Source organism: Anastrepha obliqua, chromosome 1, assembly GCF_027943255.1.
Source record: "Anastrepha obliqua isolate idAnaObli1 chromosome 1, idAnaObli1_1.0, whole genome shotgun sequence".
NCBI lineage: Eukaryota > Metazoa > Arthropoda > Insecta > Diptera > Tephritidae > Anastrepha > Anastrepha obliqua.
In genome coordinates this window covers 174370950-174384763 of record NC_072892.1, presented here as the reverse complement: position 1 = coordinate 174384763, position 13814 = coordinate 174370950, and the positions used below count along the sequence as shown (strand labels likewise).

At 33.3% G+C, this 13814-nt stretch overlaps 5 protein-coding genes across 5 annotated transcripts; 3 read left to right on the top strand and 2 right to left on the bottom strand.

Moving 5' to 3' along the window:
* Positions 1 to 1777: 1777 nt before the first annotated feature.
* LOC129241497 (uncharacterized) lies at positions 1778 to 6818 on the bottom strand. Its single transcript, XM_054877853.1, has 5 exons — positions 5806 to 6818; positions 4827 to 5663; positions 4524 to 4685; positions 2616 to 2777; positions 1778 to 2541 (listed from the first exon to the last, which is right to left on the bottom strand). The coding sequence occupies exons 1-5, from the start codon at positions 6784 to 6786 to the stop codon at positions 2407 to 2409; spliced, it is 2277 nt and encodes a 758-aa protein (XP_054733828.1). The 5' UTR covers positions 6787 to 6818; the 3' UTR covers positions 1778 to 2406.
* Positions 6819 to 7153: 335 nt separating this feature from the next.
* On the top strand, positions 7154 to 8259 carry LOC129235389 (guided entry of tail-anchored proteins factor 1). Its single transcript, XM_054869202.1, has 2 exons — positions 7154 to 7368; positions 7454 to 8259. Exons 1-2 carry the CDS (start codon positions 7300 to 7302, stop codon positions 7916 to 7918), a joined length of 534 nt encoding a protein of 177 aa, XP_054725177.1. The 5' UTR covers positions 7154 to 7299; the 3' UTR covers positions 7919 to 8259.
* Positions 8260 to 9371: 1112 nt separating this feature from the next.
* On the top strand, positions 9372 to 10336 carry LOC129238701 (histone H1.2-like). Its single transcript, XM_054873825.1, has 4 exons — positions 9372 to 9521; positions 9581 to 9830; positions 9889 to 10035; positions 10104 to 10336. Exons 1-4 carry the CDS (start codon positions 9372 to 9374, stop codon positions 10169 to 10171), a joined length of 615 nt encoding a protein of 204 aa, XP_054729800.1. The 3' UTR covers positions 10172 to 10336.
* LOC129241481 (glutamyl-tRNA(Gln) amidotransferase subunit A, mitochondrial) lies at positions 10171 to 13797 on the bottom strand. The gene is made up of 4 exons (XM_054877827.1): positions 13351 to 13797; positions 13046 to 13293; positions 12742 to 12984; positions 10171 to 11472 (listed from the first exon to the last, which is right to left on the bottom strand). The coding sequence occupies exons 1-4, from the start codon at positions 13381 to 13383 to the stop codon at positions 10467 to 10469; spliced, it is 1530 nt and encodes a 509-aa protein (XP_054733802.1). The 5' UTR covers positions 13384 to 13797; the 3' UTR covers positions 10171 to 10466.
* Positions 11748 to 12426, top strand: LOC129241488 (NADH dehydrogenase [ubiquinone] 1 beta subcomplex subunit 11, mitochondrial). Its single transcript, XM_054877840.1, has one exon. The coding sequence runs from the start codon at positions 11850 to 11852 to the stop codon at positions 12288 to 12290; it is 441 nt and encodes a 146-aa protein (XP_054733815.1). The 5' UTR covers positions 11748 to 11849; the 3' UTR covers positions 12291 to 12426.
* Positions 13798 to 13814: the final 17 nt, after the last annotated feature.

Below are 13814 nucleotides of genomic sequence, written 5' to 3'. Positions count from 1 at the left end.
TGCTCCACAAAGAAGTCTTCGTAAGTTTCAACATTTTTATGAGGAAATCTTTAAGACTAAATTTGCGAGTAATTCACACATTACTCGCGCACTTCGAGACTATAATTCGTTATCCAATTCCCGCCTGCTTGATTTGGCTATATCGAAATGAAATAAGTATCTTGACCGTTCGGCTATACTGAACAGGAACACTGTTATCTCTCCCGACATAGACTATCATGTAAGTCTTCCATCACCACCCTCGCTACCCTCCTGTTCACTCCCAACTAGGGAAGAATGGAAGGCAAATCTTACCGAAATCGATGGCTCTCTGATTATATATACAGATGGTTCAAAACAAGACGTGGAAGTGGGATTTAGAATCTTTTCCAATTCCCCTCACATCAATCAATCATTTAGATTACCGGACTACGGTAGTGTATTCCAAGCGGAAGTATGCGCTATCTGGTATGCGGCGAAAACTCTCTTAGCAAAGAGAATATCACTAGAGGATATCCGCTTTTTCACTGACAGTCAAGCGGCCGTTCGACCACTCAGCTCCTCTTATACCCACTCAAATGTAGTTCGATCCTGTCTCTCATCTCTTAACGAGATAAATGTTCAGAATTCTGTCCAAGTTATCTGGATACCGGGTCACAGTGGATTCGAAGGTAACTGCAAAGCTGATGAGCTCGCGAGAGCTGGAGCTGCGCAATCAAATGTTAGTAACTTACCCACAATCCACATTCCGCTCTCAACATGTAAAATGATCATTGATCGAGAATTTCACAGCATTGCTGATCGGAGGTGGCGAGTGGAAACTACTTGCGTTACAACCAGACAAATCTGGTCATCCTACAATCTGAAACAGACAAAAACCCTTATAAGTCTTTCGAAACACGAACTAAGGCATATAATATCTCTTATCACCGGCCACTGCCTTTTGGGCACTCACGCCGTCGGCTCGGCGTTCCTCAAAACGACCTGTGCAGATACTGCGAGGACGAAGATGAGGAAGTATCGAGCAGGCATTTGCTGTGCAGTTGTCCCGGCCTAGCCAGAAGTCGACTCGCTCTTCTAGGCTCTCCAACAATTGACAATCTGTCAGTACTCTCGGACCTGAAAATCGAATCTCTCATCAAATTCTCGAAACGAATTAATATCTTTGACCAAAATCTATAATAAAAATCTCGGTTAGATGGGGAAATCATATAATATAATGACCTCTAAGGCAACACAACGGACCCAGCTTGCGGTCTATGTGGCACTCCGATGCGGGGTCACCCTTAAACCAAACCAAACCAAAAATAAAAGTAACAAAATAAATAAAAAAATAATAAATAAAAATATAATTATAAATAAAAAAATAAATAAATAAAATAATATAATAATAAGTAAAATAAAAAAATATACATTAAAACAAATAATAAATAATATGATAAGTAAAAAAAAAAATAAAAACATAATAAATAAAATAATAATAATTAAAATAATAAGTAAAAGTAAAAATAAATAAAAATAAAAATCAAAAAATTAATATAATAAATAAAAAAATATTAAATAAAAAAATAATAAATAAAAGATATTAAATAAAAAAATAATAAATAAAAAAATAATAAATAAAAAACTAATAAATAAAAAAATAACAAATAAAAAAATAAAAATAAAATGATTCTTATATTCATTGGAGGATTAATATTGCATATCAACAACATAAGTAAAAAGTTATAACTTTCTTAAAGGTTCGGAAAATTTATTTGTCGTTTATATATTAATTTACAATTATATTCCTATTATAATAATATTACTTAGTGGTACAGATGGTGCTTAAATACAACTAATTCTCTTTTTAAACAAATAACATTTTTTACACGAATTTTTTTCTTTTAACGCGATTTTTAATATTTTAAGAAGTTTTCTTCTTTAATAAACCAAATAGAGTGAGATTTCTCAACACATGTACACGAAGCGTTTAAATTAGTCTCAGGAAAAGTCTCGAGACTCGGTAGATTTTGCTCTCGCCGTTTAATAATTTATTTCTTATAATATATTTAATAAATTAAAATGTGGAAGCACAAAATAAATTCTTAAGTGAACTCTAAACAATTTTTTAATATTGTTTTCACCTAATTCTCTTTTTACACGAACTTTGTGGGAACGCATTTAGTTGTTATTTTTGAAGCCACAAAATCGTTTAACTTAACTATTTTCATGTCCTGTCATTTTGGTGGCCATGAAACGGTTTAACTTAACTATTTTATAAGACATGGCACTTTTGACACTTTTGAAAACAGTGAATTATCACATCGGCATTTTTACATGATTTGGCTTTCGAGCCCAATTTAGTTGCAGATGGCATATTATTTACATGTATGTATATATGCATGTGTACGTGTATATGTGCATATATGTATGTATGTATATGTTTTATTTTCCTTCAATTGCTCTTTGCATTTCGTGCGGGTCCTGCACAACTACTGAAAACTCAAGTTTCAACATGCCATGATGGCTCTTTGGAAAGGCACCAGGTAACCATTCAATTTTGAAATTGTTTTTATATTCCTATAATGGAACAAAAAATGTATTTGGTTTCATGCATAATGAGCTTATAAATAAAGACAAGTGAAAAAACTTACACTGCTACCGCTTTCGAGCCAAATATGCGTCTTATACAGTGAGAGCTTGGGATACACACGCTTGTGTTTTCCTTTCGGAGCGGGCATAATTGGTTGTCTTACATAGGGCACAAATATACCATCGGAATTGTATTCAAAAATACGTTCGGTGTCGAGTGAGATCTGGTATACACAAAAAAATTAATTATTTAAAAAAAAATAATTATTTAAAAAAAAAAATAATTATTTAAAAAAGAAATTAATTATTTAAAAACATATAATAATTTAAAAAAGAAATTAATTATTTAAAAAAAAATAATTATTTAAAAGAGAAATTAATTATTTAAAAAAAAAAATAATTATTTAAAAAAAATGAATTCAAACAAGAAAAAATGCATTATTTAAAACAAATTAATTATTAAAACAAATAATAATTATTAAAAAAAATAATAATTATTAAATTCACTATTTATTTAAACACAAAAATTCATTATTTAAACAAACAAAAATTTATTATTAAAACAATAATTAATAAATTATATAAAAAAATTAATTATTTGAAGAAAATTAAAAACAAATGTATTATTTAATTATTACAAAAATTATTTATTTAAACAAAAAAAAATAATTATTTAAACAAAAAAATTAATTACTAACAACAAAAAATAAATTATATAAACAAAGAAAATTAATTATTTAAACAAAAAAAATGTATTAAAATATTGAAATAATAAATTAATTATAATATTTAAATAAAAAAATTAGTTATAGTATTTAAATAAAAAAATAAATTATTCAAAGAAAAAAATTATTAAAAAAAAATTCTTATTTAAACAAAAAAAAGTATTAAAAAAAATTAATTATTACAACAAAAAAATTAATTACTTAACAACAAAAAATATAAATTATGCAAACAAAAACAAAATAATTATTTAAACCAAAATAATAAATTATATAAACAAAAAAAAGTTAATTATTTAAACAAAAAACAATAATTACTTAACAAAAAAAAATTAATTATATAAACGAAAAAATGAGTTATTTAAATAAAAAAATAAATTATTAAAAAAAAAAATTAATTATTTAAACCAAAATAATTAACTATATAAACAAACAAAAATTAATTATTTAAACGAAAAAAATTAATTATATTATTAAACCAAAAATAAATTAATTATTAAAACAAAAAAAGGATTTATTTAAACAGATATATTAATTATTGAAACCAAAAAAAAAATAATTATTAAAAAAAATTAATTATTTAAAAAACTTAATTATTTAAACAAAATATATAAATTACTTAACAACAAAAAATTATTCAAACAAGAACAATTATATTATTTAAACAAAAACACTTACTGATTTAAAAACAAAAATTAATTATTCAAACAAAAACAAAGTAATTATTTAAACCAAAAAAAATTATTATTTAAACAAAAGAAATGAATTATTTAAACAAAAATAGTTATATAAACAAAAAAAATCAATTATTTACACAAAAACAACTATTTTAACAAAAAACTTACCGATTTAAACACAAAAATTAATTATTCAAACAAAAAAAATTAATTATTTAAGCAAAAAAACTAATTATTTACAAAAAATTAAAAAAAAAAATTAAAAAAAAAAATTAAAAAAAAAAATTAAATTAAAAAATTTATTATTTAAACAATAAAATTGAATTATTTATAAAGAAATAATAAATTATATAAGCAAAAAAAATTAATTATTTAACCAAAAAACAAATAAATATTTCAACAAACAAATTTGATTGTTCAAAAAAAATTAATTATTTAAACCAAAAAATTAATTATCTAAACAAAAGAAAATTGATTATTTGAACAAAAAATTAATTATTTAAACCAAAAAAAATAATCATTTAAATAAAAAAATTTGATTAATGCAAGAAGCTCAATAATTTATTTTTACATTTTTTGTTGTGAAAATTCGTCGAATCGTTGTTGCATTGGAGAAATACCAAACATATTTGAAGAGCCCTTTGTATTTCCCCGCTTTTACAACCGTTGTACTGTTAGGTGTACGCAGCTTAATGCCGGTGCTGAAGCGTTTGCTAAAATGCGCAAACATTTCCTGCAAAACAACAAGCAATGCTATAGACGATTTTTCAATTTAATGCAATGTGTAGAACACGGCGCAAATTTACAAATAAAAAATGCTACTAATATAATATTTTAAACCCATAAAATGATAAGCCAAGCAGCAAAGTCCCACCTCGTGTACATGAAAAGTGTGTTCCACATTTCTTTCTTCTACAGTACCGACACTTTCGTTGATCACTTCAATCACATAATCCAACCAGGCAGAAAAGGCAAGCGAGGGTTCTTCAATCTCATTTGTTTGGCTTCCAACATTCGTTTGTTTCTCCTCCGACTCCAATGTTCCATTAATAATTAGCGATCTCTTTGCTGGTAGTGGCGGAAATTTGCGCGTATTTACTTCATTAACCAGCTCAGATGCTTTCACCGGATATTTCTTCACCATGGCTATTGTTGGTAACTCAATCGGTGGTGCTTCAACCACTTGGTTTGCTTTCAGCAACGAATTACTATCATAATAAGCTGTGTGCGGTGTGGTGCTTGGCGTTTCCAAAACGGGTGACACTTCATTGCAGCCAATAGTAGAGGCTGTGCTATTTAATACTGGCGCTTCAAGGATGCTTATACCATTGCCAAGCCATGTTTGCTCTTGCTGTAGAGTGATATCGTCCGTTGTCGATAGGTCAATTTGATCGGTAAGTTCGAACTGATCCATTAGTTCGATTTTACAATCGCTAAGCTCCAGGTGTGCTGTCGTTAAGTTGCTGGGCAAATTTGATTGCACCGCTTTAACAGCATTGATGGAGGGTGCATTGTGCAGTTGTATGTCCTCCACGTCCTCTGCCGTAATGGCGAAACTTAAACCGAGATTCGGATCACCAGGATGTAATATATCATTTGGGTTTGTGGCTGCATTTGTGGGCATGCAATTATCCGAAATATTTTGGCTTTGCAAATTTTCCACAGAGTTGAGTGGATAGTTGAGGATAATATCTTCGAAGTCGGGAATATTCTGTGGAAAACATATTTAAAAAATAAATATTAGAAGCAAAACGTAGAAGGTATTAAAAATGCATTAGTCAGAAGGCATCGAAATTATTTACATTGATAAAGTGAAATAATTCATTCAATAATTTTATCACACAACTACTCACTCCATCAGACATAAAATCATTATTGTAAATAAAAATATCGTCCACTTGTCGACTATCACTTCTTTCCATGTCGAAGTTGCCACCAATGTCTATGCTTAAACCGAACAGTGCATCCTCCTGCGTTGAGTCCACAATTGGTGTCTCAATACTAGTTGGCATCCAGTAGGATTTGAGTGCGCTTGCGAAGTTTCCATATGCCGTTTTACCTTTTCGGTTACTTAGCACTGCCGCTAAGACTAACAAAATATGGTCACACACTTCTTCTTGCATCACGACTGAATTGTCTGGCTCGACTATAATTTTGAGTTTTTTGCAGGCGCAAGAATAAATGCCCTTTCGCGTGGAGATGCCGTTGCTTATAGCTGTAACATGTAGCCGTCCAGCAGGAAACACTTTCGACTCATCACACCTGACCACAAACAATGAGCTAGAAATACGTTGCACAGCGGGCACACTATTTTCTTCTTGTTGGTAGATGCTCCACAGCCGTTTCTTGTGCTCTTCATCCAAGCCGTTCAAGTTCCAAAGCACATCGCGAGAAATGGAAAATATTTCTGCTTGTGGCAGCGAATCTCCATTTGTGGTATTGCAGGCTAAAATGTGTTTGCAAAGCGTTGAATTGTTGATGCCACTAGGACAACAACTGTAGCATTCGAATGTTGTCGAATCGCTTCCGCATGCGGCTGTTGATAGCACAAAATTACGTGGCTGTGCATTTTTTTCCTTACTACGCAGAGAATACAGTGTTTTGCGTTTATCCAAACTCTCTAAGCGTATAGGATCTAAAGGTATATGCAGACGCAGCGCATCTTTTCTCAACTTACAGTCTTCATTGCGACAGATAGAACTACGCACACCATTCAATTGACCACAACCTGGGCATCGCTTCAAACCGCGCAAAGATCCGCGCGCAATTGAGGACGGTACGAATTCAAATCTTTTTGGTAAATTTACGTGAGCCGTACGCCCCTGGTCAGTCATTTTTCAACAAACGAAAAATTCCCTATTTTCTGTTACTGTTTTTGTTGTGGTTTTCTAATTTTGCACAAAAGTAAAGGAGAAGGCACAAAACAAAGGCCACACACAGTGTTGTAAATGGCTAAAAATAACGCGACAAAATTAATTAAAAATGTGCACAATCTAGGAAGCCTGTGATATAAACAGAGAAATATAAACATTATTCGCAGAGTAAAATTAAAATATATAAAAACAATACATATTTTCTTGTTGTTGTTAATGCCTTTGCTTTAATCTCTATATTACTTTTTATTAGATCGGGGTTTCTCGTAATATTGCCATGCATTTAATAAAATCCAATTCAGTATCGCTTTTAGCGGTATGGCAACCCGCTATTAATGTCGGTGACCAAAACAGAAAATAAGCAGACAAAGGAATAAATAAAATTTTTAAATAAAAATAAAATATAGTACAACGGGATTTTACCCACCTGGCCTTAAACTCTGTCTGTCCATTGCATACGAAACTATATTCAAAATGTTCCTTTTCATAACTATCGCGACGCTTTGCCTACTGTTGGCTATTGTAGGTGATCTCATCAAACTGGTGAGTGGCTAAAAGCAGGTGCTTACTTATGACACATGCGGTAACAAACTAATTTATCACTTAAACTTTCCTTTCTGTGCTGCAGTTACAATTGTCCAAAATATTTCGCTGTGTTTACGGCTCTGCCTCCAGCGATGAGCTGCAGCAAGAACTAAAAGAAGCCCGCGAAAGAGTGGAGCGCGTGCGACGGTCTTCCGCAGCAACAAGCCACTATACCTACACAGTAAAATTGATGCGTGCGGAAAACGAGCTTAAGACCATACAATCGAAGCTCCGCAGTGAAGGCAACATGCAACGTCTCAAAGGTGCATCCGTCGAACTTTTTGTTAGTTACCTGCTAAAGGGTATTATCTCATTGGTACTTTTCATAATAACTTTACGCAATCGATATACACCTGTTATTATATTTCATGAAAACATAAGCTTTGAACCAATTGGTGCGCTGTTGAGTTTTCCAACAGGTGTTCCAAATGCGATATCTGTGCCGTTCTGGGTACTATCCTGCAACAGCGCATTTCGGTTGATTGTCAACGCTCTCAAAGGAAAGTGATTGTATTTGTTTTGGCAATGACAATGGGAATGGTGGTGGCGGTAGCGCAGTACGTAAGGGAGGATCGAGTGCTTGTTGTAATATGACTGTATTGGAAGTGTTATTAGCTTTATTAGGGTGCAAAAAGAAAGTGGTCATGAAATTCATGGCTACACCTCCCTATAACTGAAACGAAGTGCTCTGTACTGCCAAACAAATACATAAAGCATTTCGTACATTTTCAATTATTTAAATTGTATAAACTTATTTATTGTGAAATAGTTTACAGCATTTTAGATGATGTTTTCAAATAAAATACATTGATGTAAAGTTTTGTCGAGAAAAAAATTAGTGCTACTTTTCATTATTTCTTTGTAAGGCGATTGAACTTTAGCGGAGCAGTTTCATACAAAATAAAAAAAAACAACAACATGCTAGCACTACGCTTGAGCCTAATTGAAGGCTAATGATTTTTTTCTTTAAGGGGGTCTTCTACCGTCACGGTTTGAAGAAATCGATTTTTTTTTTTTTAGATTTTTTAAAAGCTACTAATGTTAAGAGTATGCTATAAAGAGGGTTTTATGAAAAACATGTTCCTTCATGAGCATTTCGGGGAGAATACATGCATGCGCGTGGCATTTTCGAGCGTTTCTTTATCTTTAAACGCCTTTTCCCGAAAGTTGACTTTTTTCAACTTTCTGGTCACACATCTACTATAAATATTTGTCGAATTCATTCCATCTTTTTTCCAGTTATTCAGTGAACATCTCGCTATGTTTTCCCAGACCACTTTTTTCAATTTTTGATTAGTTTAATTTTGCGGGCCTCTAAAGTGTAAAAAAAAGAGGAAATTTTCAAACTTTTTTTTTAAAATCACGCATTTTTTACAAATTTCAAAATATTTAAAATCGCCACTGGGAAAACCTAGCCAACGCTACACTTTATGATAAAAAAAAAAATTTTTTTGATTTCAGATAAGTAAAATGGTCGATCGCGTGCCACAAAGTCGCCTAGGACATTTTTACAAGGGCAACCTCGAGGACGGTTCAAGGACACAGGGCCAAAGAATTCGATTTGAAAAATATATTTTTAAATAGTGCAAACTTGTGCAAATTAAATAAAAAAAATCTGATTTCATTATCTCAAGTGGTTGCTTTGTAATTAATTCCCAAAAATAGGCCCGAGATTAAGGCGCGACGGTAGAAGACCCCCTTAAGCTTACATTAAATACACCTGTTGGCCACCTTCTGTATTATCGACATCTTGCCTAGGCGTAATATGCAACCAACGGTACTTTCTAACGGAAATGTATGTCAATTATTTTTAGTTTTCACTTAGACTACACTTAAAGTGTGATGTTTAGCTCGTTTAAAAATTATATTGACTTTTGTTTTTGGTAAACTTCTTTCATTTTGTATTTATTTTGATTTTTTGTTAATTGTAACCAGTGTAATTAAATTTAAATCCGACTAAAATGGTACATAAGCTACGTGATCGTGATGTATGCCAAACTTCACCTCGTCCCAGCCAAGTGCAAAGTGCTTTGTTTAGTCCAGAACAAAGAACTGTAGCACATTCTACGCCTAACCATAAGCGACAAATGCAGCCGGAAAGCAACAGCGTTGTAAACTTAAACTATTAAACTAAAGTTTTGATGATAATAATTAAATGCTCTCGCTTTAGCTGGAAACAATACCAAGTTCATTGTTGGAGGCTCACTTTCCCACGATTACTTTAAATCAGTGGCAAGAAGAAATTTCGCTTGATAACTCTGCTGATTTATATGACTTAAACGTATCGAAATATAAGTTGAAGCTGCATAAATTGGTTGACAAGTACATATTTTCAAATACCTTCAAAAAACGGAGCGGAGTCTCATTGTATGCAATTAGAAAGGCACTAAAGGAAGAACATTCATGCCATCCTTTCAGAAGTAAGTTGTAATGATAACTCAGGGGTGAAAAAGATGTGCAAATTTATTTTATTTTAAGTCGGAAAACCTGTATCCCTTTACATTGCCTTGGGCATTGCCACAGGAAAATTCCGGCAAATAACCGGTCATGGAGCGTCTGGCACGTTTCGCTTAAATCGCACAATACATGCAAAATATGCGCACCAATTGAGAAAACTCCATAAAGGTTGGTAATTTAATTAACTAATTTAACTACCAAAAACAAGTAAATAATATAAATAACAATATTTTTAGTTTCATCGCATTCGCATACTATACAAAGACGGGCACAAAAACAAGCCAAAGCTAATACAATGCCATAAATTTTTCCAAAACGAATTGAGAATACTTAAATGATTTATTACCAGACGTCTAACAATAACTTTGCTTTAGTAAAGTATTTGATTAAATTGTCACAAAATTTACATTAATGCATACACACGTTTTTGATAACCAACGTTAGAAAATAAAAATTAAGTTTGAATTTACATTTTACATTATTTCTTATTTAGCAGTGTACTTTATGCTTCAATCAAGTCTGCTTCATTAACATTAATAAAAACAATAAAATTTACACTATAACTCCAATAACGGCGCTGAGTAACTTTGTAATTATTTTTAACTGCGTGCTGCATAAATTTGTTCATTAGCTAAGGCATCGAATTCCACCTGCGATTCTATCCAACTAGCCACGCGTAGCAACATTTCCTCATTTAGTGACCGACTCATCAATTGCAAGCCGATTGGTAGTCCACGTTGTGAAAGGCGTATTGGTATGGAAATTGCTGGTACGCCTGCCATATTAGCAGGTTGTGTGCAGAAGTCTTGCACTGCGCACTGATCACGATTACTTAGCGACACAAAATCGCTGTACAATGGAGCATCAGTTAGTGTGGTGGGGGTGAGCAACACATCCACTACATTTTCGCCGCCTTTCGACGTTTCAAATACACGTTTAAAGTCATCAGATATTAGTCTTCGAACTCGCAGTGCTTTTTCAAAATATTTCTGATAGTTTTTACGCAGTAGAAAATAGTTTCCAGTTAGTATGCGAGTCTTCACTACCGCATTGAAACCTTCAGCACGTGTTTTTGCATATAATTCTTCCGTGCTGCTTTCATTGTCAGCGCGATGTCCATATTCAATGCCATCGTAACGTGCCATATTGCTCGCCACTTCACACTGATTCAATATGGAGTAAACGAAGATGCTGGCCGCCGTATTTGGCAGTGAAACTTGCTGCACATGTGCCCCACCATCTTCCAATAAGTCGGCCACTTTCATCCATGTTTCTAAAACCTCCTCGGAGAGCCCCTCGCAATGATATTCTTTTGGTATACCAATCCGTACATTACGAAGATCAATATCTCCAAAGTGTGGTATGTTTATTTTTCGAAAAGGTTTCCTCAATGTGGTGGAGTCTTTGGCATCTGGGCCAGCGATTGCGTTAAGTACGTCCACGCAATCGCTAACACTACGTGTAAAAATGCCTGGTACGTCCATGGAATTAACCAGAGGGATAAGACCATGACGTGATACGAGTCCATACGTGGGCTTTAAGCCAACAACACCACAATATGATGCAGGGTTACGTGTAGAACCACCAGTATCTGATCCGATAGCGCTAGAAAGATAATCCAAAAAAACTTAAACACATTGTACAATGTAATTTGTGTCTCTTTTAAAATATTATATTTATGCATGCAGCATTTTTCAATGATAAAGCGCAGCAATAGTAAATGATTTTATAAAATTTACTTCTTTCCCAGCAATAGTGTTGATATTACCTAAAAATTACCGTTAGCTTAAATGCTAAATTTATGTCACAGTTGGCAATCATCTTTATCAGTAGTTGGCAATTCCAAGTATATTTGACATTTATGAAAGTGTCAAAACGCATTTTTCGCTGCTACACTTGCTGCCGCGTCTGTCACAAGTCGAGTGTAAAATAGCAAAATAGACCAATTCTCGACATTTTCACGTAATTTTCCGCTTTAAAAAATGTCGGCCCTATTTCGCCTGGCCAATCGCAATATATTGCAGCGCAGCGTTACCCTGCGTCTATCGCGCTCCATCAAAACGTCACAAAAGAAAGATGACACTGCTGCCGTCGCCACACCGACAACTAAGGAGGATTTTGCCAACCCAAACCCAAAGAATTGGGTGAGTTATGGTTTTGACTATAAGGATAAGGCGAACGACCGTACCGCAACAAATTTGAGCTTTTTCACGGCCGTCACACTTTGTTTGGTTTGGGGCACATTTCTATGGTCATATTCACCAGATCCTATGTTGCGCGACTGGGCACAACGTGAAGCATATCTTGAACTGCGTCGTCGTGAAAACGCTGGAGTTGATCTAGTGAACCCCAACTATGTGGATCCCGCCTCAATTAACCTGCCATCGGATGAAGATCTTGGCGACGTAGAAATAATCATTTAAATTTATATAATTGAAATTTTTATCTAAACTAATTCTTTAGTTTAAGCGAAATGCCACTTTTGTGCTATGTTATGTAATTGAATTGGGTAGATGCTACAGCACTGTTGCAGAAATAAAAGGAAATCGCAATATCGAAGGGAGTGTTTTTCAAATCGAAATATTAAAATATGTTTTTCTGCATAAATGCGGCTTAAAAGAAGTAAATGATATTAAAATGAGTATGAGCGTTTTTAGGTTGTGTTTACGAAAACAAAGCAGTGGCGTCGGCTGATAACAAATGAACAGTTGGAGGACCAGTGTTGCGTGACATTTTTGCAAACTTGCGACATTAAGAAAATATCATGAAGATGTATTATTTTTAAATTCCGGAATTCTTAGATAATTGTAAACTTTGAAACATTTGCAAAGCAGTTATATGAAAAGATATGGTTTTATTTCATCTAACACTTACGCATAGCAAATTCCTGCAGCTACAGCCGTCGCAGATCCACCTGAGCTTCCACCGGTTATATGCCACTTTCCATCGCTCAAATCTCGGCTCCATACATTTTTTGTTGGTCCGAAAATAGAATCCACCGTTCCAGAGCCCATAGCGAATTGATCCATATTCGTTTTACCTATTAACACCGCTCCTGCGGTTAACAGCCGTTCGCATACAGTTCCATTAAATGGAGGTACAAAATTTGCCAGCATTCTGATATTTAAAAGTATTAATTTCTTTACTTTTACTTTATATGAAAAAGAAAGAGACTTACTTAGATGCACATGTCGTGTTTAGGTCTTTTGTACAAAAGTTATCCTTTATCGCAATAGGAACACCGTCAAGTATTCCGAGCGGTTTTCTGTTCTCATAACGATAGTTGGACTCTTTTGCTTGATGTAAGGATTTTTCGGGTGACAATCGTATGAAAGCATTCAAATGCTTCAATTTCACAGCATCATCCAACGAGTGGTCGACGACCAAACCTGGCGAAATGCTTCCTTCCGCGTAGCAAGTCGAGAGCTTAAAGAGTTAATGTGTCTAAATATGAATAATCACAAACTTTTAATTCAAACTTACTTGTTTTATGCTCAGTTGGAGATGCCGCTTCATAGCTTTTCAATATTTTGTCTAATATTCACAGCCGAATAAATGTAGGTGTGTTCGAGCTTCGAGCGGCAGAAATGTTTATTTTCATGAGGTAACGTTAACAGCAACGTTGATTTCATTACGATTAACTTCTCGTTTGCAGCGACAATTCCAGCAACATCACACTTTCTATAAACAAAATGTTGACCATTTGTTGCTCAAATTTCATTGCGTCATTAAAATAAAAGGGGAAAAGTAAGCAAAATTATCTCAATCTAAACAAAGTTACTAATAATAATAGTTATTTAATGTTTAAAATAAATTTTCAATAGGTGTGTTTCTACTCTTTTTACAGTTTTTGACTGCAGATTGGCAGGCAGAGAGCGAAAGAGAAAAAAGTAAAGACTCGAAACTAACACAAACACTAACTAAAGAGAACGTTAACATTAACATTT

Coding starts and splice junctions, on each gene's coding strand:
- LOC129241497 (XM_054877853.1), bottom strand. CDS start 6,786: ATGACTGACCAGGGGCGTACGGCTCACGTAAATTTACCAAAAAGATTT. Junction 2,778..4,523: donor GAATTTTCACAACAAAAAAT/GTAAAAATAAAT, acceptor TGTGTATACCAG/ATCTCACTCGACACCGAACG. Junction 2,542..2,615: donor GGCTCGAAAGCGGTAGCAGT/GTAAGTTTTTTC, acceptor GTTCCATTATAG/GAATATAAAAACAATTTCAA.
- LOC129235389 (XM_054869202.1), top strand. CDS start 7,300: ATGTTCCTTTTCATAACTATCGCGACGCTTTGCCTACTGTTGGCTATT. Junction 7,369..7,453: donor TAGGTGATCTCATCAAACTG/GTGAGTGGCTAA, acceptor TCTGTGCTGCAG/TTACAATTGTCCAAAATATT.
- LOC129238701 (XM_054873825.1), top strand. CDS start 9,372: ATGGTACATAAGCTACGTGATCGTGATGTATGCCAAACTTCACCTCGT. Junction 9,522..9,580: donor AGCCGGAAAGCAACAGCGTT/GTAAACTTAAAC, acceptor CTCTCGCTTTAG/CTGGAAACAATACCAAGTTC. Junction 9,831..9,888: donor TTCATGCCATCCTTTCAGAA/GTAAGTTGTAAT, acceptor TTTTATTTTAAG/TCGGAAAACCTGTATCCCTT.
- LOC129241488 (XM_054877840.1), top strand. CDS start 11,850: ATGTCGGCCCTATTTCGCCTGGCCAATCGCAATATATTGCAGCGCAGC.
- LOC129241481 (XM_054877827.1), bottom strand. CDS start 13,383: ATGAAGCGGCATCTCCAACTGAGCATAAAACAA. Junction 12,985..13,045: donor AACACGACATGTGCATCTAA/GTAAGTCTCTTT, acceptor TTTAAATATCAG/AATGCTGGCAAATTTTGTAC. Junction 11,473..12,741: donor GCTGCAGGAATTTGCTATGC/GTAAGTGTTAGA, acceptor TTATCTTTCTAG/CGCTATCGGATCAGATACTG.